This window comes from Clinocottus analis, unplaced genomic scaffold, assembly GCF_023055335.1.
Source record: "Clinocottus analis isolate CAN_PGR_092001 unplaced genomic scaffold, fCliAna1.0.p SCAF_12, whole genome shotgun sequence".
NCBI lineage: Eukaryota > Metazoa > Chordata > Actinopteri > Perciformes > Cottidae > Clinocottus > Clinocottus analis.
The window spans coordinates 4,709,863-4,732,817 of NW_027175843.1; the positions used below are offsets into that span (position 1 = coordinate 4,709,863).

Sequence of the window (22,955 nt, forward strand, 5' to 3'; positions counted from 1 at the left end):
GCATCGACATGATGTATTATACTGTGAGCAACATCATCAGCCGGCGAGTTGCTCTTTATTTGTGTTTTCTTGCCACAACGGGCTCCACACTCATCTGATGAGTGATTTATAGCGAACTTCTTGGATCCACAATGTTGCTGCTATTGCCTGTCGGAGTGTCAGCGAACACCCCTGAGTTCATTTGTCGGGCTGACAAGTACTAATTAACTGAGCGCACTAACTGGAAAATACACATTATGTTCAATGTTACCATCAACCCCGCTGATTTATTTCCATAGTAATCTTAAGATATCATAACTTAGCGTATTACATAACTGCACTTGATGAATATTACTTGCCCACATAGACACATAGTTTGAATTTGAGAGTACATACATGGTGGTTTGGTTCAGATGACACACTTAAAGGGGACACATGTTTATTTTTAGGTTCCTATTGTTGGTATTTTGGGTTTCTCACAAAATGTGCACATGCTTTAATGTTCAATAAACACATTATGTTTCTGGTACTTCCTGTCTGAATACACCTGTAATCACCCTCTGCCGGAAACGCTCCGTTATAGCGCCTGTCTCTTTAAGACCCATCACAGAAGAAAACAGAAAAGCATTGTCTGCTCTGATTGGCTTATGAGAAAAGTATGATGCACATAGTTCTCTCACATGAGGGTCCAGTTTATTCTAATGCGCATGCATATTGATATATTAGGGTGGCACAACTGATTGGCTTGTTGAATCACATGTTTTCTGATCCAGAGAGGACACAACCACCTGACTGGGTCGTCTTACTTCACAGTTTGTGGGTTGGTAAGCGATCCAGATACACAAATGTGTGTAAATAAGTTTTGAAATTTTTAGTCCCCTTTAACTTTTTTTACACACCCCATTGATTTTCTTAAAATGACGTGTTTTTTATTACATTAAATACAACCCCATCTGAGCTCAGACGCTGTCCTGACTTATGTTGTGTCAACAGGGACGACACAGCATTTTGTGTTCTCAGAAAAAACATTACACTCATCATTTTAAAGAAAAACGCAACATGGACACAGCTCTGTGACACACTGCTGTAAATAGCGTGACCAGATGAATGATCAGCCTGTTTAAATACACACCCGCCTGCCTGTGAAATAAGTTATAATTTAAAATGACATTTACACTTCAAGTAAATTTCGAAATGGGAAAAGTGGGAGAAAAAAAATAATTTCAATCAGGGGTCACAGTCTATTGATGCCGCTGCGGCGAAACCTCTGACAAGACAGAGTTGGATTCTGGGAGACGGCGCGTGAAGTGTTCAGAGCTGTGGTAACATTTGATCTGCGGCTGCGCTAATGGCCGTCTGAGTGCGCTCTAATGTCCGCCGGTTAATAGCCGCTGTCACGCTACAGTATTAACCCCGACGCTTCAGACTAATCGCTGCACCCGCCGATGCTCCCACCTTCACCTCCGTGAGCGCACATCACATTATTTCTATTCAGGGTGTCATCTGTTTTGGTCTCCTCAATTCCTTCTCAGTGCCAACCGGGTCACGGCGGCCCAAAGTTATGGCGCTAGCCGTCATTAGCCCGAAGGAGGTGGGGGCGTACTTCCAGACATCATTAGTCCCTCATTCTCTCTTGGGGGAAACTTTATTGCTGTTCTCAATCAGACGGGCCGGAGGTCCCATTCACACACTGTCTCGTTGAGATCTGTGGTGCATATCATATGAGCACACCTTAATGGGCCTCGAGGAAGGAAACAAGGGCGTTGTGGACACACACTTATTAGGCATAACTTTTCACGGAGGTGTCATTTTGTTATGGTCATGGTTTCATTAACAAGAGGACATTTGTCAGAGAGAAAGTTTATGATGCGAGTATGCAAAGTCTGGTTATTAGGTCCATTTTTTCCCCCAGCGAGGCAGTTCATCCATCGAGACACTCGTTAGGCTATATGTTTGAATCAAGTGTACTATTTACTTTAATGGGAACATTAATATTGCAACTATTGATTGAAAAAGAACAACAACAAAACATGTGTGGTGCGCCTTTGTGTGGTTCCAGTTTCTGCTGAATTCACGATTTAAAAAGTCTCGGGAGTCCAGTTGTCCTCGCAGCAATCGTGAGATGAGGAAGAACTTGATCTTGAGATTGATTTAGTAAATCAGATATAATCATAGAGGCATGAGAGGGCAATCAGTCTTCTCATCTGACTGGAGGCAAGAAAGTGAATGTCAGACTTTTCCTTTATGGTCTGCTCTTGAGCTGTTATTTATTGGTCGGGGCCAGACGGCAACCTTCTGTTCTGAGAAGTGAAGCGAACGTGGAAGTGCCTTCAACCTGCATTCTTTCTAATGACCATCAGGGGGCAACGCCTTCGTTTGTATAGAAGTCTATGTAAAAAAGACTCAACTTCTCTTTTAATTATTAGCTCAGTAAACATTGCAAACATGAGTTTATGTCTCAATCTCCCGTTTCAAGTCTTCTTAAATACAGCATGTTGCTTATTTAGTACATTATGGTCCATTTAGAGTGAGACAGACCATACAGCAGAGTGCTTTAGGGCGGAGCTACTTTGTGATTGACAGATTGCTACCACTTCCACAGCCGTACGTGGTGTCCTTATTTTTCTCCGTCACATTTTTAAAAATGGTCACTTTCGTTCAGTAGTTGTATTTGGAGTCAATAAGACCATAAAACAAAGTATGCTTCAGGGCGGGGCAACCTTGTGATTGACAGGTTGCTACCAGATCTGACTTCCATTTACTGGTTGTAAAAATCAGAGGCGGGGCTGTCCCAAATCCAAGATGGCAACGACCTAAGTTGGGGATCTAATTTCACCAATCAGGGTTAAATAAGGTAGGAAACAGTTTCTGTACAACACTCAAATGGAATATACTGTGTGTGTGTATGTGTGTGTGTGTGTGTGTTTCTGTATCTGTGTGTGTGTGTGTCCTTCTGAGTGTTGAAATGGATTTCTTGTACCCAAAAGGGATTAATTCCATCTCTGTTCGTGGTCTGTTCCTCTTTCATACTGTTCGATTTGGGGCTTAAGAAGAGGATGCTTAACGCTTATGCGTAAGTGAAGCGTGTGTGGTAATGTGATAGGAGTGTGTTGGAGCTGCCATTACCGGGGATGCTGTCAAACGGGCAGCCTGATGGACCTGTGGGCGTCCCACACCCGCATTCACACCAGGTCCAATCTGTGGACTGCAGCTTGACACAGAGCCGGATTAGGGACAAAGATCAGTGCCTACTCCCGCTTATGTATTTGTACAGAGATAAAACTGAGAAAATACCCTTCACATTGTCTTAAGATATGCATCCTTTTGAAGGCAACCTGAGTTGCAGAGTGTGTTTGCAAGCTTGTGTGTTGCAGACGCCAGCAAACTGATAACTTTTACCTTCACATCACCCGGTATCACAACCTACTCACAAGCGGCCTGACCCGACATCACCTTCATTACCGTTCTATTAAACCCTCCAGCACCGGCATCACAACCAAATTAATATTAATGTGCTAACCTATACACTCTATGCATTTTAAAGTGGACATGCACACGCACAAATAAAACAAAATGTGTTTGCTTGCCTCCACACCCACTCGCCGACACATTTGCTCTGTGCTAAATGAACAATAAAGGGCACAAGCAACACGCACGCACACACCTATACACACTTTGGTGTCAGCCTTCAGCTCCAGAGGCCGGCCTTGCCAGAGGGGGAGTTTGGACTAATTGATATTCTCCCAGACTGCCTAGGGCTTCTCCAAGGAACCTCACTCTGCAGTGCTGCTGACGCGGCACATTCTACCACTGCTGCAGACTTAAAATAGGATCAAAGGATGGAGCGCTGTGTGTGTGTGTGTGTGAGAGAGAGAGTGACAGATAGTGTGTGTGAGAGAGAGACAGACAGACAGTTAGAGAGAGACAGAGAGAGAGAGGAATGTGTGTGAGCTGCATTGACTCCTCAGTGAATATGAATATGTTCATTTGCTCCTTTATATTTGTCTCTTTGCTCACATCCTTGATCGCCGTCGTTTTGCTTCACCCCAAATCCTGCCCTCTGTAACTGGGGTTGTTTATTTATTTTTGTGATTCGGGGCCGTTATTCTCTACCAATCACCGCTGGCGAGGAGCCACAGGCCTGTATTTAATCACTGCCACTCGAACCCAATTCATGCTGCTCCTCCTCTTGCCCGTAATCAGGTTTCCTTGAAATGTGCCAAAGTCTAAAGTCGATGGCAGAAAGAGAAAAAAAAGCCCCCGGCTGATATATATCTTTTTCTTTTGTACTAATTGACCTTTCTTTCCAATGTTATCCTCGTCAAGACGTCTCAATTAGGTTGTTCCCATTGACCTTATCGCAATGGAAACTCACAATTCAATCAAGAGACCCACAATTTAACATTACGTTCCACCCCCCAAAAAACAAAAAGCTCACCCTCCTCTCAGGTCCTGCACGGCAGCTGTTTTTACTGCCTTGAAGTCCAGGCACACGGGCGTGAACGGAGCTATTTGTGAGCGGAGCTCGCTGCGTTTCATTAGCCTCCCTGTCGGAGGGCTCCACACCTCGGGGCCCAACTCTCATCTTCTCCCTGAGGAGGAGGAAGGCAGGGTGGGGGGGGAGGGGGGGGGCAACTGAGGGACATTTTCTAACGTGCTCCGTACATATTCTCCTTTAGCGCGCCCGACTCCTCGACGTACATTGAAGTGATTTCACGACTTGCCGCGTGAGATGATGAGCCAGCGGTTTGAAGGTCTGCGAGCAGAGGCTTGATGCGTCGGCTCCCGCGGTTGTTTGGAACTGAATCTCTCCAGGGTTGAGTTTTTTTTCTTCTTCTTTTCCCATCCTTTTTCTAATCTATTATTCATTGACAGTGCAGCAGGAGGCGTCGTGTTGGCGATAAAGCAACACTTAAGGATTGTTTCTCAGTTGATAACTCCCAGCGAGCTCACTCATTCGTCGTGTGTCATCAGACCGCTGCAGGAAATAGCTTGAGGTAGCAACCGAGGGGCAATAATGCACAAGGCCCCCGGGACCCTCCGTGTCACAATTCCCAGATCTAACAATCGTTCACGTGTTTATAAAATAAGAAATTCTGTGCTTTTCCAGCCAGCGTTCGAAGGAGACTGAAGCTTTCTCAGTGCTGCGGAACAGTTTGGCCTGAAAGTAGGTCGTCAAAATCCTCCTATCTTGCTCAGCCTCTTAATTTAAGCTACATGAGTTTTGCTCTGAGGGAAATATTAAAAGCCAAGACTCTTTGTATTTAACGGCTCCGCCATTCCATCAAATATTGATCGTCATTAATCGGAGACACTTTCCCCCGAAAATTCAGCTGGGCATATTTGCTATCTTCGGAAATTTTGGAGCTCACATCCATCTTGATGCCTTGCTGTCGTTTTGACCGTCGCCACCTTGGCTTTTCCCAACCGGTGAATGGAAGTGACCACATGTGGACAGCAGAGGAGGAGTGACGTCGAGACACTGTATACAGAACTGGTAGCTGTAGAGGCCTGTCGGTCACAAGGTAGCCCCGCCCCTAAAGCATACTCTGCTTTATGCTGGGGCCACATGCAACACTAGGGCCACCAAATTATTAAGCACAACTACATATTTCATACATCAGGAAGTAGAGCGGCCGCTTACTATTCAGGACGTGGATTTTGAATGTTGAAGTGTCCTTGGACGAGGTGATGAATCCCAACTTGCTGTTTGTGAATGTTTATGGCTTCTGAGGAACATGTGGCCCCTCATGCGGGAGTCTCTGCCACCACAGTATTCATGTGTGTGTTGATGGATGAATGCTGACTTGAGTTGTAAAGCGCTCTGGGTGGTCGCCAAGACAGTCACTGTATAAATAAATGCAGCACATGCACACACACATAGGCGAAGTTCTCCTTTTTATTGCCACATATAGCGCATGCGTTATATAACAGAGGCACTCGGCCATAGATGTGTGCATGCATGAATATACCCTGGTATGACAAGCATAAACTGTCTGGCACACCTCCAGGGCCTCATCACCGTGCACTCTTCATTTGTGACCGTTTAACAAAAGCTCTCCATCTTCATTCCCCCTTCACGAGCTCTTCTATCTCAACTCTCTGATTAGCTCAAACTATTAGACTCATTGAAACAAATGAGACACACACACACACACACACACACACACACACACACACACGTGCGGGTGCACTGCAGAACACTCGGCCCACGAGCGGGCTCACAAAGCTTTTATAGCTTCAAATGGACTCGAGATGTTCAATGATTGAACAGCGGGAAAGGAGAGTAAAAAGAAGGGAGGAAAGCAAATGACAAGCAAAGCAAAAATCATTACTCATCTCGAATTAAATGAACTCTCTGACTTTGAAAATGCAATGTAATATGACTCTGGCAACTTAAACAGAAGTGCTGAGTCCCACTCACTGCTTTTTGTGTTGTTGTTGTTGTTGTTGTTTTTTCCCATCAGGATGGGTGATAAAAGAACATGGCCCTGAGGCAAAGTAATAGCAATAATCAAATGGCTTGTTTATCCCGGTTCCACTGGGCGACATTTGCTCCCGCTCAGGCAGCAGGACATCTGACTAACGGTAATGCAATTTCCTCGGAGGAGATTGGATTAAATTGTTCCGACCCAATGAGGCTGTGTCTTTGCGAGTCTGCGTCAGATTCTGCTTTGCTGAATCTTTGGGTCTCCCGTGTTTTCCTCAACATACAGAGGCCAACTGCATGCCTCGTTCTGGTGCGTGATGTTCTTTCATGTGTCAGGAATGGATAGACAGAAAAGTGTGTATGACAGCGCTGTTCGCGGTGGCTTCTTCTCCGGCCGGCTAATTTCTAGCAAATTAGACCCCGGGGGCAACATTTCGTCCGCTTTCGTTTAGTCTCGGACGGAAAAATGTCCAAGTGCGTTAATCAATCAGCCTTTCTCTGTGACTCGACTTAAAGGATTGAGTGTTTTAAAGTGTTTGCAAAGAAATTAAGGTGAACAGCTCGGGGCAGACTGTCAGTTCCCCCCCTAACCGTGTTAGGTCCTATAGGTGGGGCAGTATAAATACGGGCATTAGAAGTCGCAGGGAAAAAGGTCTTGGCTTAGAGGGGCTGATGGAATGGGACAGCCATGGACTCTCATTCGTTCACATGTAGGAGGAAAAAAAATGTAGGTATGTGCGACCTCATTTTGCTTCACAGATGAGTGTTTTTTAGGGTCTTGAGGGGCTTTTTCGACACCCGGCGTTGTCTTCTGTTTGATATGAAAGCGTTCTGGTGCCTGCAAGAGGTTAAGGTTGCTCCCGCAGCTGTGCAGTGGTGAGACTTGTTCATGTGCATGTCTGTGCTGTGTGTGGAGAGCTTGTCTGACCGGCCAGGCATTTAACCTCACGCCATGTGAGTGGCAAAGGTAAAAGCCACATGCTATATAAATATATATATATTAAATATTATCCAGTACACGCATTACAGTAGTAGTAGCAGTAAAATCCTCATCCTGCTGCTTAATTTATGCTAAACCTGCACGCAAATGTTCCTTATTTTCCCTGGAAGCTGCAATAGCCCGCCTGTGATCTAGATATAGAAAAGCCCCCCCATGATGCAGGAGCGCGAGGCTGCTGCGGCGGTGCTGCTCTGCAGGCTTGTTGCGGCTGAGGGGGCCATTGTTGAGCTGACAGTGTCCGCTGCTGGCTGCAGCGTTAACTGCAGTGTCTCCTGCGGCGCCGGTGGAGGAGCGGGAGCTTCTGCGCAGACGACGCAAACTCTGCGCGCGCTCCAGCAGCCGGAGCCCGAGGACGCGGCGGGGTGAGGAGGGGAGGGGGGATGGGAGAGGAGCGTGAAGGCTCCTGACCATACAGTATGCATTTAGGAAGCTAAATCATAAATCCCCCTTCATAAGCATTTTCATTGTGGTGGCAGCAGACCGGATATTCAGTATTAATTTCACCACGCCGCTGTTATTCTTTATGACATTTACTCTTTGTATCCCGTCCTGTAATGGAAAGGAATGAAAACGAGTGATCCCTCTTTATAGCTGTGGAGCTCAGCCCTATACTCACACGTCCGGGAGGCCCACAGCTGAATAGCAACAGGTGCGTCTGGCGTGCGGACCGGAACGAACGCACACGAGCGGGGCCACGCAACGCTGCAGTCCCGCAAATGAGCCCCGAATGTTTAATTACAGCCACAAACGGCAGATGGCCCTCTTGAGTTTTAATTCATGTGCCTGGGAATGAGAATGAGACGATAGAAAACCTCCCCAAACAAGAAAAAAAAATGAAAATATCTATATATCTATAAGAGGTCTCAGTTATGTTGGCTTTTTATTGTGTGGGGCAGGCTCGTCCGATTTGACGTCCCTAAAATAAAGAACTAATGCGGAGTGAAGCATGAATCGGATCTCCCATGTTGCATTGTGGTCTGTTCAAGTATTGGAGGAAACGTTTTCCCCTCCATCGTTTGTGCTGGTGCTGAAATTATCGGCGCTGTCCGCGGTGCTGAAACTGCACATGAAATGGAGCGCGCAGCCCGTGGGTCTCCCATTACCCCCCTCCTCTCTCCCCACACACACACACACACACACACACACACACACACACACACACACACACACACACACACACACACACACACACACACACACAAAGTGTTGTAATCTACTTATTATTATTATTATTATTATTATGCAAATTTAACTGAAAATGTGAGGTGAAACGCGATCTTCGCAGTCTTTTGTGTTATCATTTCACTTGGCAAAAAAAAAAGTGTTTCAGAGCATCTGCCTCGTTTCAAAGCAAATGTCATGTCACCACCCAACGTTTAGCATCAATGCCAAAAGGCTGCTCAGTCCCCCTTAGATCAGGGGGGGGGGGGGGTCGAGAGGGAGGGAGGGAGTGTGCAGGGAGGGCATCCTCTCCACTCAGGCGTACGAGTGGTTAGGACTTGTTGATGGGAAGGATTTGTTGATCTGGGGGTATACACAGACTGAGGCGAGTGATCGCAGCTTCCTGTCGGTTTTTTCTTCTTCTTCTTCTTCTTCTTCTGAGTGTGGGAAAATACATTGTGCCTTTCATCAGTGGCGTTACTTCTCTCCTTCGCCTTGCGCGCCGATCGCCGTACACGCATCTCCACACGCCGTGGGCTCTATAGGAGGATCCACTGGGTCGACACAGGCAGCTGCTTGCCCGTGAAGGGGCTTTAAGTTTATGTATTTGAATGCAGCTTGACACACAATGCAGACGTCATCTTCACAGGATTTAGATCAGCTTTGGCGATGTTTAGTTTTTTCCTCCGCGGCTCCTATCGCGCCCTGTTGCGAGTGTGGAATACAGCGAGGACATCCATGTTTTTGAGGACGTTATCCGGGAAGATCGGCGAGCAGGTGGAATACAAGTTTGCGTTCATTTGAGCTTCTGCTGCATCGGTTTATAACTCTGCCACGGTTGCGTAATTATTTTTTTAATTCATTTTTTCCTCCCATCTCATAAATGTGTGATCCGTCACCGCAGGGTCGCCGTCGTGGATCGCCTCCCGCAAACTTGGGGAGTTTGCTTCGCCCCCGCGGCGACGGCGCCGCCGCCGAGCGTGCGCTCGAGCGGTGATTCTCGCGCACACATAGGAGGCGCCTGCGTCCGCTCGATTTGCTGGCGGCGCACATGCACAGGCTGTTCCCGCGCTGCGATACCCAAACGGCGACTTCTGCTAGAGCAACCTCGTCTGGGAGGAGGAGGAGGCGGAGGAGAAAAACGGGGGGCGAAAAGAAGGGGAAAGAGTGGGTGAAATGTGCCGCGAGGACGCCGCAGACGGCATCGGACATTAAAAGGAGGCGACGCCAGCGAACATGCCACAGACAATGAGCAAAAACACCACCGTGCAGGTATGAAAACTCCTCTGAGGTCTCGATGCGCGCTGAGTTGGGCATAGCTCTTCATCAAGACTATGGCTGTTGATGCATGTGTGGAATTACGCATGAACTGATCTCCTTTTTTTTCTTTCCTCCATCATGTCCAAGACTATTTCGAGTGATGGTGAAAGCTCTTTTAATATGACCATGTAGTATTTGGACAAAAAAAGAGAAAACCAGCTCCCCCCCCCCAAAAAAACAAACAAACATATATTTGACATTTCACACCACGGAACGGACTCAGCCGCCACCATGGGACTGTGACCCGGGCTGCGAGCTCCGGGAGGCGGCTTGTTTGTGGTAGTCTGCGTGCTCTGCGCGCGGACCGGACCCGAGCGGTTGTGACCATTTTTTTTAAACATTTTTTTTTGTTGAGCCATGGCCGCTGCCATCGCGAGTGGGCTGATCAGACAGAAGAGACAGGCGCGGGAGCAGCATCTAGACCGGCCCGCCCCCAACCGACGGAGGAAGAAGAGCCCCAGCAAGAACAAGGGGCTCTGCAATGGGAACCTGGTCGACATCTTCTCTAAAGTGCGCATCTTCGGCCTCAGGAAACGGAGACTACGGAGACAAGGTGTGATGGGGGAACTTAAGTGTGCTTTTGTTTTGGCGCAGAGCGTGTAAAAAAAAAAAAGACAAACATGCGCATACGTTCAACAACCACTGGTTGATGGCTCTTATCGGGCCTTTAACACGCATAGATTTGGCTCCTGTTGTATAAAGTACACGAGGTGATAGTGGGTGATTTATTACTGCTTACATCAACTTTGACAAATTGCGCCTCCGTGCGTAAAAAGTTAAATTCAGGGAGAAAGAGCGATCTGTATTAAGTATTGAACAACATGCCTCTGATTCACGCTCCCAAGTACAGCTGACCGGCTTCCGACGAGACGCCTCCAAACAGTTTTTTTTTTTTTTAAAGGTTTACCGGTCTTTATGAAGCGCGTGCACGATTTTCTCAACCGCTCGGCACGCGGGCGCAAAGCCAGCTCATTCATATGCAGCTTAAGAGAGAGAGACAAATACAACAAAAGGTCAACGTTTCCTGCAGAATGGAGTTCACACCTTTCAAACATAATCTTTTTGTTGCATCATTTCTGGTTTTTCCCCTTTTTCTTATTCGACTTCCAATAACCTCGTAATGCTCCAGATGATATTCGTTCTGCGTGCGAAATAATGTCGCCAAACGTTTGTTTTGCCTCTAGCGGGGCAACCTGCGGGTCGACAGTGCTGGAAACCAGTGCCAACTCACACACACACACACACACACACACACACACACACACACACACACACACACACACACACACACACACACACACGATAAGGAATGTCGATAATTGGTTCATAAAGAAATAACTCCAATCATTTCGCCTCGTTAGAGAATGATGGAAGGGGACTGAGTGTTTGCTGCTCTTCAAATCATCAGGTGTCAAACCTGTTGCATCACATTGATGTAATCAACTGATTAAACGGCGCTTGGCACAATTTATTGGCAAACTGGCATCATCTAAAAACGTGTTTTTTTCTTTCAACAGTGCACCTTAAAGACGTGTCTAGTCTTTTATCTTGTTGAGCCATTTTGATAGTCTCTCTCTTTCTCTCGCTCTCTCTATTTCTTGTCTCCTGCTCACATTGGAATCGAACACTACTGTGAGTGATGATGTCCCCCTTCAATCGCCCTTAGTGATTACACACTGAAATGGCTTCGCTAACGGGATTTATATAGCGGCACATCTGGACATGGGTCAGGTTCTAATCGGCTATCTGCTTCTGCCCACTGTGCATGTGTTGGGGTCCGTGCGCGTGGCTGTCCCAGCGTGTGTGTGTGTGTGTGTGTGTGTGTGTGTGTGTGTGTGTCCAATTGTCTGTCCTCCTCCTGTCACATTGGAATGGGCTTGTGTCTTTTTCTTCTTTTTCCTTTTCTCATTTGAACATCAGCAGTTTCCATCAGCTGTGGACAGACGTGGAGGCTTTTAATTTTTGGTTTGAGGTGAAGTACTGTTTGATCATATCGATGGAGGTGTGTGTGTGTGTGTGTGTGTGTGGGGGGGGGGGGGGGGGGTGGAAGGGTGGGGGAGGGGTTATTTTAGCATTTGCGAACAGTTGGGATGTGGCACATACATCTGTGAGTCAACCGGCACCGGCCATCCCTGACTCGATTTGACAGCGCCCCACCTGCACTGGGGCCATTTCGTGGAGCCACTTGGGCCCTCCCCGAGCTCCTCAGAGCAGTGACGATAATCCACAGCAACAGCGCCTGCACGAGTGTTAGGGAAACCGTGCATGGGTGGGGAGGAGGGGTTAGGGGGGGGGGGGGTCCCACTGAAGTAAAATCTTAATGAAAGGAGGAACACCGCTGTTGGCAGTTCTTCTGTCCTAATTTTCGCTGCTCTCATCGGGCGACCACTCGGCTTCGCTTTTATTTGGTGCTGTTTGTGATTAGAGGCCCTAATGGGAACGCACTCCGTTAATTTCATCCCCTCGAGGAGTGATAATTTGGAAAATCTCCAACAAGTTATATAAGGCGTCTCAGAGAATACTGCACGTATAGTATTTCCTCTCCTCTCCATTCACCGTCTTAGCACACAGCTCGGGGGAATTCTAATTTCTCGTACTTTTGTTCTCGCGAGCAGATAAAAGTCGAGTGTGTCACGTGTGGTGTCGTGTTGAAACATGGCCTTCTCGTCTCCGTCTCCGTCTCCGTCTCCCGGGGGTGAGAAACTGAGGCGGCGGGCTCACCCTTCTTTGGCACCCGAGCCTCAGAAGAGAGCGAGGGGCGGCCCACAGAGACTTTATGTCGAGGCAGAGGCTTCCAGATCACCAGGGAGATGCGTCAGGATGAGGGGAGCGTATAGGTGCCTGAGATGTACCCGAACACCAGCATTCCCTACGGCTTCGAGTATTGATCTTGCGAGAAACTTGATTGACTATTATTATGGGCTGCAGGCTTTTGGATCTGACGCAGATTATGTTACTGAACACTGGGTGTTTTGGTAAAATTCCTTAAAAGAAGAAAAAAAAATCAATAGTCATCATCCTCATCCTCAAATGACAGTGCTCTCCGTAAAAAGCGGAGCTCATAGATCAAGATGAACAACACAACATTTAGAAAAAGTGCATTCTTGATAGCAGATGAGCCAGTGATCAAATAGATTTCTTCTGTTTTTTGTTTTTTAAAGGGATTAGATCTGAGTTGTAAATCCTATTACTCTCGAACCCGGTAAGCGAGCCGCGGGGCGCATCCAGCTGGGGCTCGCCCATAATCCCGCCGCTCCGGCTCTTGATTATCCCACCAGATTAAGACCCACAGATCATTAGATCACGTTACACAGATCAGACCGCGAGATTAGCCCGCGTGATCAAGAAGCCGTTGATTCAAGAGCACATGTCGCCGGCGCGCAGCAGCGCGCCATCAGTCAGCCTCCAGAGCTGTCTGCGTGTGCTTTGAATTATTGTTGCGATGTCGGAGAGGTGGATGTAAGAGGAATGGGGTGGGGAGGGTGGAGGGCGGGGGATGCTTTTCTCTGCCCGATCTCCTTTTTTCACATGACAACAGAAGCAACATGGAGGGGGTTTCTCCCGCCCTTCACGGGCTGGAAAAGCCCATCTTCCATTCCAGAAACATCCAAAGTGGGTCAAGCAGGGCAAGGCTGACAGCAGACTACAACTGCTGCTGCAGCTTGTGTGTGTGTGTGTGTGTGTGTGTGTGTGTGTGTGTGTGTGTTTCCTTCTACTCACTGCTGTTTGCTTTGCACTGAGCCAAATTTGTGTCTTTGCACACACATACACACACATGCACACAGAAGAATGACACAACAGAAAATCAGACGGGAACGGAGCTGCGGGGAAGACACTTTTGAAATGAAAAGACACAAAATTGAAATGAAAAAAAAAAAATCAGAACCTTTCCGTGACGGTTCAATTTATATGCAGAGAGGACTTCTGCCGCAGAGCGGCCCAAATGGAGATCTTACGGTTCCGATGCTTGTTGTTTTCTAAGGAAACACCCCCCCCCCCCAGTACCCCCCGCTGCTGCCACGCCACCACTCTGTTTCCCTAGACACTACGAAAACATGTAGAAAACACACAAACACACAGTGCTTCTGTTGTGAAAAGCAAAAGCCCCCCTCGCTCCCCCTACACTCCCCACACGCACACAAAACAACAACACCAGTGTAACTGGGAAAGTCCAACCGTTCTGCAGAGGCCGGAGTCTCCGTAGGTTATAAGCAGCACTGTTGTTTTACCACTTGAAGTCTGTTCACAGAGAGAGGGAGGGAGAGAGTACAGGGAAACAGACGAGGGAAAAGAGACGCAGAGAAAGGAGACTAGAAGACGATGAGTCAGGGACCTTCTCGATTTAGGGATATTCCACAGGGACGTCCTCAAGGCAGTCTTTTTTTAGAAGTGCACGCACCGTATACGTCTTGTCTGACCAACCTGAAAGCGCCGTGTCATTCTGAAAAACTAAACAATCGCGTCAAGTCTTTGCCTCTGACCTTTATCACATCCCCGTTCTCATATTCCCCCTTGGCGTATCGGATTACGAGGCAATTCTCTTTCACTTTGCTCAGTCATTCATATACAAAGCACAATAATAAGAGCATGTCTCTGTGGTGTGACTAATGGAGGACATTCAATGAGTCTCGCTTTGCATGAGACATTAGGTGCCTTAAATCCATTGGAAAACATTTTATCAATGGGTGGCGAGTGAGTTTGACCTTCAACGTCACTCTAATGTATTCACCAGCATACATGAATGTCCGATGTGGCACCGTCTCCAGTAAATAATGATAATAATGGTATTTGAGGACCCGATTCTATTCAGGAAGTATTCATTTAAACCCACTGAATATGTGGACTATATTTCTATAATACTCTATATTACTGAAATGTATTTCACACATTGCTTTCGCATGGTTTGATCCCATTTGATAAATTAGCTCAAATGTCCCTGAAATACTTAAGCTCAGAAACCAGAAGGGAAATCCATGTGTATGTGTGTGTGTGTGTGTGTGTGTGTGTGTGTGTGTGTGTGTGTGTGTGTGTGTGTGTGTGTGTGTGTCTGTGTGTCTGTTTGAGTGGAGGTGAACTTGGCCCCTACATCATGCTATAAATCATGTGACTTTGGCTCTCCTGGGCCAGTTAGTATATCGAAGTGAACACCACACGCACACGCACACACACACACACACACACACACACACACACACACACAGAGGGAGTATTCACACAGCCAGCAACCACTGATGCGGTTTTAATTATTGCAGATCCCCCCCGCCCTCCCCCAAACCCCCAGACCGCCCATCCTCCCGCGGATCTGTCCTCTGAATCAATCTCGCCGCCGCATGTTCTTTAAATGCTGCTGCTAAAAGTCATTAATCGATCGCAGGTTAGAACAACTTTGTGTGTCGGCTCAAGGGAATTGTGTGGTCATTAGAAAATCCTTGTGTGTGGATCTCGCGCGTTCTCCCCACTGTGAGAAATACTCGGCCCATCCCTTTACTGGATCGTCAGGAATACGTGCGTGGTCTTGAGGTTATGCAACGTAGGATATCGTGTTGCATTTATGCATTATTAATTAAAGTATTTAGTCCTTTCCATTGATGATGATATCCCAATGCCCTTTGCGGCGGCAGTGGCTGAAAGAGAGAGGAATAATGAAACGAGAGAGGTTGAGAGTGATACAATAAAGGCACGATAGTGCCTTTGAATTTTTGATTTTTTTTCCAACTCAGATAGGTCCTCAGTGGTTTGAAGCATTGTCTTTGATGCAACACAGATTAAGCTTTTGAAATAAAAAGTGCAGATGTGCTGAAACATTTAGTAGAATAATCAATTAAAAATGCTTTGAGCGCTGGGACTTTACCCAGTAGATAGCAGGTTTATTGAAACACATCCCATAAGGGACAACAACACGTCGATCGCTAGCTGATCCGTTCACCATTCCTGAACGCTAATGCCCATGTGCAAACTAGCGCTTCACACCTTTGGTTTAACATTGTTTACCTCCCGATAGTGCTCCATCGGAAGCCACAAATCTGTGTTAAATTAAGTGGGAGGAAAGCTAGCTAACGTTAGCCAGTAGCAGCTGTTAGCAGCAGGTGGGCTGCGCAGCCCTGCTCGGCTAAATAACCAAGCTAACGCTAACGGAAGGTTACATTGAGTTACATTATGATAAGCTCAAGACTGGGCTACGGTTAAGTGTGATGTTATTATGTATTCAAATGTAACTTTGTGAAATTATGTTTTATTTTGGCAAGAAACCTAAGAAGTTAGACAGTTGTTTGAAGGAGGTTTAAATTAATTTTCTTATTATTTTCAGAGATGTATTGCCTTCAAACTGTAGAAAACCCAATTCTGACTTACATGCAAGGTTAGTAAATATATAAATATTGGTAAGCTATGTCAAAGTTATGAGAAATGACAAAGTACGTCAAATTAAAACTTCATATCTGATAAGTCCTTATTTTCTTATACTTTCTTTCAATGGAGGAATGAGGGCCTCTTTCTAAACTCGTACATTCTCCAGAAACCAAAAAGATAATTACAGCTTAATGAAAATTAAATAAAAAAGCTGTTAGCAGCAACCCCGGCACGAGGTGGGCAGCAGGAGAAGACGGGAATGCCAGCTCTGTCGCTCAAGGACACCTCACCAACCACGGCATGCGCGGCAAGATTTCACTGTCTGTGTGAACCACGGAGCTGCCGTCACCTTCCTGCCAGCCTGCTCCATGCCCGCAGCGTAGGTTCTCTGACAGTCAGAAGCCGGCTTTATCCACCTCTTCGTTGTTCTGACGAGGTCGAACAAAGCAACGCGTTGAATGAACGTCATGGCGCTATTGCTCGGATACACCGGCATAGAGGCATATTTTTTCTTGCACATTTTTTTTTCTCAGGCAGCATTGGAAAGGTCTCATACCATCAGCCGGCAGCAGAGACCATTTCAGAACAGACCGCCTTGAGCTATACACAGGCAGAGAAAGAAAAAGCCTCGCTGCCCTCAGCGAGACCCCTTATGTTCTCCTCTGTGGCGTCGCTCTCTCTCTCTCTTTTGTTTTCCCTCCCGGTCTCTCTCTCTCACACACACCCAACGCACACACACACACACACACACACGCACGCACACACACAAGTGCGCGGATTAGGCTCAGGTGAAGTTGATTGTCTATCTCCCCGGGGCTTTGTGAGAATAAAATCTGTTGCGATGGCTGTCTCTACAATAAGACCAATGCTGATGGTATATGACCCCAGTGGTCGTCCACTCACACCCAAACACACACACACACACACACACACGGCCAGATAAATACATCTTGAGCAGAAGAAACAAGTTTGCAGAGACCGCCTGAATGTGCAACGGCACGCCGGTTTATTAAAATGTCCTCCTTTAAGTTTTTTCTGCCTTTCACCGTCTCAATTTTAACATTATTACAAACCCACAAAAAACCACAACCAAATTGCAACACTATCTAACCGCAGCAGTGATTTATTTGCAGCAGACAGCTATGTGGCTAATTCCCCCGTTGGGTCAACTGGAGCACACAGAGCCTTCACATCCGAGCACGCCGAGGACCCGGAGAGGGTGCTGTTGGGTTCATTATGGGAGTCAGGCGACCACAGATTAATTCCGCTGCCTATAATTGGATGGCCTATCTCTGAGCGGGCAGGGCTTATGTGCCCAGAAAGTTGGCTGTGGGATTTGCCTGTGAGCATACACAGGAGTCACCACATACTATAGTAGCAGTTCTGTTTTATGGTGTGTTGCTGTTAAATAAACAACAACAAAAAAACAACATCATACAATATCTTTGCTATATTAAAGCAAAAAAAGCCACAGCGGTCTTTGTAACGAGGGTTTTATGGTTTTGCAGATTGCTAACGTGTCCTCCTGTTTTTTTTCTTCTCTCCTGCAGATCCCCAGCTCAAGGGTATAGTGACCAGGTTATATTGCAGGCAGGGATACTACTTGCAAATGAACCCCGATGGCTCTCTTGACGGGACCAAAGATGACAGCAGTAATTCCTGTGAGTACCTTTGACTGTCGGATGGTTTCCTAGAGATGCAACATTGGATAAGTCAAGAGGACACCGTGAAAAACGATCAAGTAACCGGGACTTAAAGGGGACATACCCAGCACACAAACTTTGAAATAGGACAACTTTGTCCGTCTTTGTGGGCTGTCTAGATTCAAGAAGCCAATCAGATTTGGCTCACCTTCCTATGTCACATGCAGGCTCATTAGAATATGTATTTTGATATCTCCACACACAGCTTGAGGAGTGCTTTTTGAAGTGCACCACATTTTTCTAGCAAGTCAATCACAGCAAGCTGGGCTTTTATCAGGAGGGTGTCTGAAAGAGACTCTCAGACAGGAAGAATACAGGTACAGTAAGACACAGTATGAGGAAAAAAAAATGTTTATTGTGCGTTAAAGCATGTAAACGTGTTCTGGTAGAAACCCAAAATACAAGCATGGACTTAAAAATAAGCATGTTATGTCCCCTTTAAAGTCTGTAGCGACAGATTCCTTGAGCACAACGAGATGTTGTTTTTCTTTACGGGAAGGGCTTTGCTTCACTTCCTGGTTTGAGATTTACCCCTCAGGTACAGGAAATGAAACCAGCGACTTTCCAGTCACGCTTCTTTAACTTTTAGGCCAACACCTCCCCTCTTTTTTCAGCCTTCGGAGCTGAAATGTCTCCCTAAATGGCAGCTGTAGTATCACACAGTCTCAGCCTCCTCTCTAAGAGGGAAAGTGGACCAGGAAACAGTAGGCTTAACAGGCAGAACATGGTATTATTAGCTCGTTCTGGCACTGCTCCTCCAGAGCGCTCCAGGCTAGGTGGTTAATTTGATTCCTGCTCGGCGCTAACGCTAGCCCGACACTCCACATTGTCACTTACTGGTGTCGGCGTAAGGAGACGTGGCACATGTCACATCTGTTAGGCCGAAGGGACTTATTGAGATAGAGGGCAACGCGAACAGTGAGCACAAGAGGTGCGTCATATCGTTAAGACTACAAGATCAAATCAAGCGTTGGCACTGACAAAGATTTTTTTTTAAATTGGCCAAAAGCCACCAAGAGGCGTCGCTCACGCAGTAGTTCTCTTCCAGCCTCCCTCCTGGCCTCCAAACCAGCCGATACCAATTACTTACAGGGTCAGCTGAGGTTATTATGTACCTTTAAGTCTCACAAATACACACACTTAATGTCTCAGCCAGGCCAGTCCTGTTTTTTCCTCTCAAGTACAAACGAGCGAGCCAGGCCCAAGGAGCCTGCTACAACAACAAAAGGCCTATTAGATCAGCCACGCACCAACAGCACCAATTACAGCAACATCTCAGGTAGCTCTGGGCGGCGCCGGCTATGCTAGGATAGTCACGTTCCACAGCCCCTGCTACAATTCATCTTTAGCGATTAGCTGAAATGCAACAGCTAGCATTATCGATGCTTTGTGAGGCATTAACGGCAGGCAACTGTAACGTGGATGATAGATAGCGTAATGATTTTTTAATGTATTTAATGTTCCCTTAATGTCTATGTCTGCCTATGGTAATGCTGTTCGCTGATGTATCCATGTGTGTGAGGGTTTGCCTGTTCACTTTTTTTCCCAGCTTTGTTCAACCTTATTCCTGTGGGCCTCAGAGTCGTCGCCATTCAGTCCGTGAAGACCGGTTTATACATCGCCATGAACGGGGAGGGCCATCTGTACACATCAGTAAGCAGGCTCTTTCAATTTTATTGTCAGAAATATCTGAGCGTGTATATAAATATGTTTGCACGTATACAATCTGCTGTATTATTTGTGGTTTCCATACAAAAAAACATAAATGTTCAAATATATATCTCTGTCTTTATGTGTGAATTATAATGTTTTACCCGGCAAGCAAGACAGATATTTCCAACATTTGCGACAGCATAATTGCATTTTGCTGAAGGTTAAAGATCCGATTGAGCAGAAATGCATGCAATCAGATTTCAATTCATCAGGTTAAATGCCCTGTAGAGTTTTATTCCATTTGAAAAAAACAAACCAAAAAAAAACAGAAAAAAAAACACTGGGACAGATATGTTTAGCATTTTTGCGAACAGAAAGTAACTGAAAGACAGCGCTGTTTTAAAAAACCAGGCCTACAGTAGGACACGTTATTGACCAGCTCTTGTTTAAAATAAACCAGTTGGCTATCGACAGCCGAGGGAGTGTGCTACGGCCTCTCTCAGCACAGATATTGCTCCTCGTATCACTCCTCCGCTCTCGCCTTTCCCGGTCATTCAAATCAATCAGCGGGAAAGAACATTGGGAGCGCCGCTCCTCTCCCAGACAGGGCTCTCTTCATCCCTCTGCTGTCCCCGCTCTGACTCCCTAATCCTCAGAGCGGGGAGCAGAGCCATCTCATCCTCCGTTCATTACCTTGGAGGTTTTCTTACTGTACAATGCACCGGCATTCCAGAGGAATTCTCTCGTACTTAATTGACTTAAGCCAGGGGATGAAATTCCTCTGAGGAGTATTGACCTAGAATCTCATGGATGTGGTTAACGAATAGCACAGTAGGGATTATGAATTAATATATTTTACGGGTGCGCCGAACTGCATCGCGCACATAATTTGCATATTTTGTGTGCAACCTTTGTCCCTGCAGACGCAAACGTTTGTAGAAGCATACCTGGAAATGTAAAGCTTCAAACATATTACGTTCTTACACTTCAAGCAACACTATTTAACTTTCTGTACAAGAAAATAAAAGCAGAAGGTCAAAAGACAACATTTAGAATTTACAAAACGGCAAAATGAAGCATTTAAGGAATTGTTGAAATATAATCTGAAAGCCTCTCATACAGCTGTCAGTTGGATTTAACTTTTGATTAGCACACATTGCCTGTTTGCAATATTCCACTTGAAACATTCGATAATTCTGAGGTGCTATCGACACCTGCAGGTTGATCACTCTGTGGTAAGTTGTAGTAAGTTGACAGATGTGGCTGTTAAAACTAGTTTATATCTCATAAATGCTGCTGCTAATTGGCATTGGAGCTCACTTGAAGCCCCTTTTCTTTCCACAGCATGGTTGGTACCTGTGATCACGTTACTTATCATGAAGTGTTGTTACTTATTGTGTCCACCGGACATGTTTAGCCCAAGCAGAAGTGCTGTGAACTGAGTCTCGTTGAGCCCCGTGTTCCTCCGGTTCAATTCGCCCTGCTCCTCTCTTCACAAAGCTCTCACCGGCTCCATTTGCAGCTTATTTCTGTGCTAATGGAGGTTCTGATCAGGTCTCAACTATCCAGCCACCCACTCAAAGGTCTCTTTTTGCTCCTTGGCGTGTGAATTAGTCTGTAATGGCATCCTTGTAAGATGTTCTTCGTCCTCCTCCCCCATCTTCCTGCCTCTTACGTGCTCCTCTGTAACCAAAGGGTACACCCATTCCTCCCATTATCACTCCGCTCCTCCGCAAGCGAGGATCTGACAGTTGACCTTTTTTTGCCCATTAAGGGTATTTGGTTGCAGTGCACTCACATTTTCCAGAAACTACTTTGAAGGTTATATCAAAGCAGAAGTTGACGTTGCTTTGGAGTTGGTAGAGTGCATAGCACACGGGGGATAATATGCAAAGAAAAACAATTTTCATTGGGGGAAAAAAACTTCATTTCCCTGAAGCCACGTCCTTTTTATTAACTAAAATGCACTCGGTCAGTTGTTATTCTTTCTCAATAATACATTTCCAAGGCTTTGACTGCGATGACAGGCTTTGATAATGAGTGAAGCTCTGCTTTTGAGCCACCTCATCTGCTAAAAGAAAATGGAGAGCCATTCTTATAGGAATTAGACGGAAAGCTCCATTCAAGGCCTCCGGTTTGCATCATGTCCTTTTGTGTGAGGCACCCGAGGCGCAGCGCAGCGCGAATGACAGCGATAGCATCAAAGTGACTGTGCGGCCTGGCACAAAGGACACGCCGTGGAAGAAAGGGGAGTTCAATCATCTCACCCCCTTTTTTTTTTTAATCTGCTCCTTTTGTAGCCGGACCAATGAACTCCCAGCTAATTTCTCCTCCAGGCCGCACCCTGGATCAGGCGCTCCTTCTGAAATGTAATAAGGGGGAGACGAGTTCTCCCAGCTTGTTGTAGAAGAGAGCAGAAACACGACTCGCTCTAGTCTCCAGATAACTGTAATAGAAGTCTTTTTGTATGCAAAAGCAGACACATTCAAATGAGATAAAACGATTTTCACGTAATTATTCTGTAGGGACTGAGATATTAAATCTCCAAAAAAGCAAACCAAGATGTGTTGGAGTGTGTATTTTTGTTACAAATGATGAAATAATTGTGCAGGAGAATGCAACTCCCCAGTGCTGGTTTGGTTGTATTCTTTCTGTCCCGCTAATACAGTCTCCTCTATACCATCTCTCAAGTGTAAAGGTTGGGCATTTCATGGTTGGCTGGTTTCCTTTAGAGCGAGTTCCCCATTCCCTCCCTTCACTCAGTGTCTCTCACTGCAGGCTTTCTTTATCAGGAGTCTGCACTTAGCTTAGTGCTACCTTTCATGATTGTCAAATTGACTTGCCACATCACTTAAGTGGTCCTTTTTCAAAATGAAATCCTTGAGAGGACCAATCTGGAGCAGCGCGGCGGCTTTAGATTCACTTGTTACCGCGGAGGCTGTATCATCAGCGGTATGAACACTGAAGACCGAGGGCATCTCTTTTCTGTGGCGCCCAATTCCGAATGTATGAAATCTCAAGGAGCTCAATGTGAGGGCTCCCTCAGTTTGCATCGGTATGAAAAGGAAAGTACACGACAGCGGTGTGTGGGGGAGAATAGGAAAGAGCGGCTTATTCAGGATGGCATGTAACCATAAAGAGCCCTTTTGAGTCGTCCTCCCCCCTCCCCTCACCTACATTCTTTTTCATCTTCTGACTCCTCTGGTTGCAAAAATAAGTCAGATATATAGTCTATGAAAAAAAATGACTCTATTTCTCACCTGATTTATTCCCTCAGTAAACATTGTAAACATGAGTTTATGGTCTCAATCTCTAGTTTCATGTCTTCTTCAATACAGCATGATGTTCATTTCGTAAATGA

The 22,955-nt window shown here is 46.2% G+C and overlaps 1 protein-coding gene across 3 annotated transcripts in view; it reads left to right on the forward strand.

The window, feature by feature from the left end:
- The window catches only part of fgf14 (fibroblast growth factor 14), a 101,678-nt gene that overhangs the window by 52,857 nt on the left and 25,866 nt on the right, over positions 1–22,955 (forward strand). Inside the window, exons 1-3 of one of the 3 annotated variants that reach the window (XM_068572161.1) lie at positions 8,919–10,443; positions 17,789–17,899; positions 19,491–19,594. In XM_068572161.1, the coding sequence (XP_068428262.1) occupies positions 10,248–10,443; positions 17,789–17,899; positions 19,491–19,594 (411 nt within the window). In that variant the 5' untranslated portion in view covers positions 8,919–10,247. Of the gene's footprint in view, positions 1–8,918; positions 10,444–17,788; positions 17,900–19,490; positions 19,595–22,955 lie in introns of those variants that run through there. The other 2 variants (XM_068572163.1, XM_068572160.1) reach the window with 2 other exon arrangements.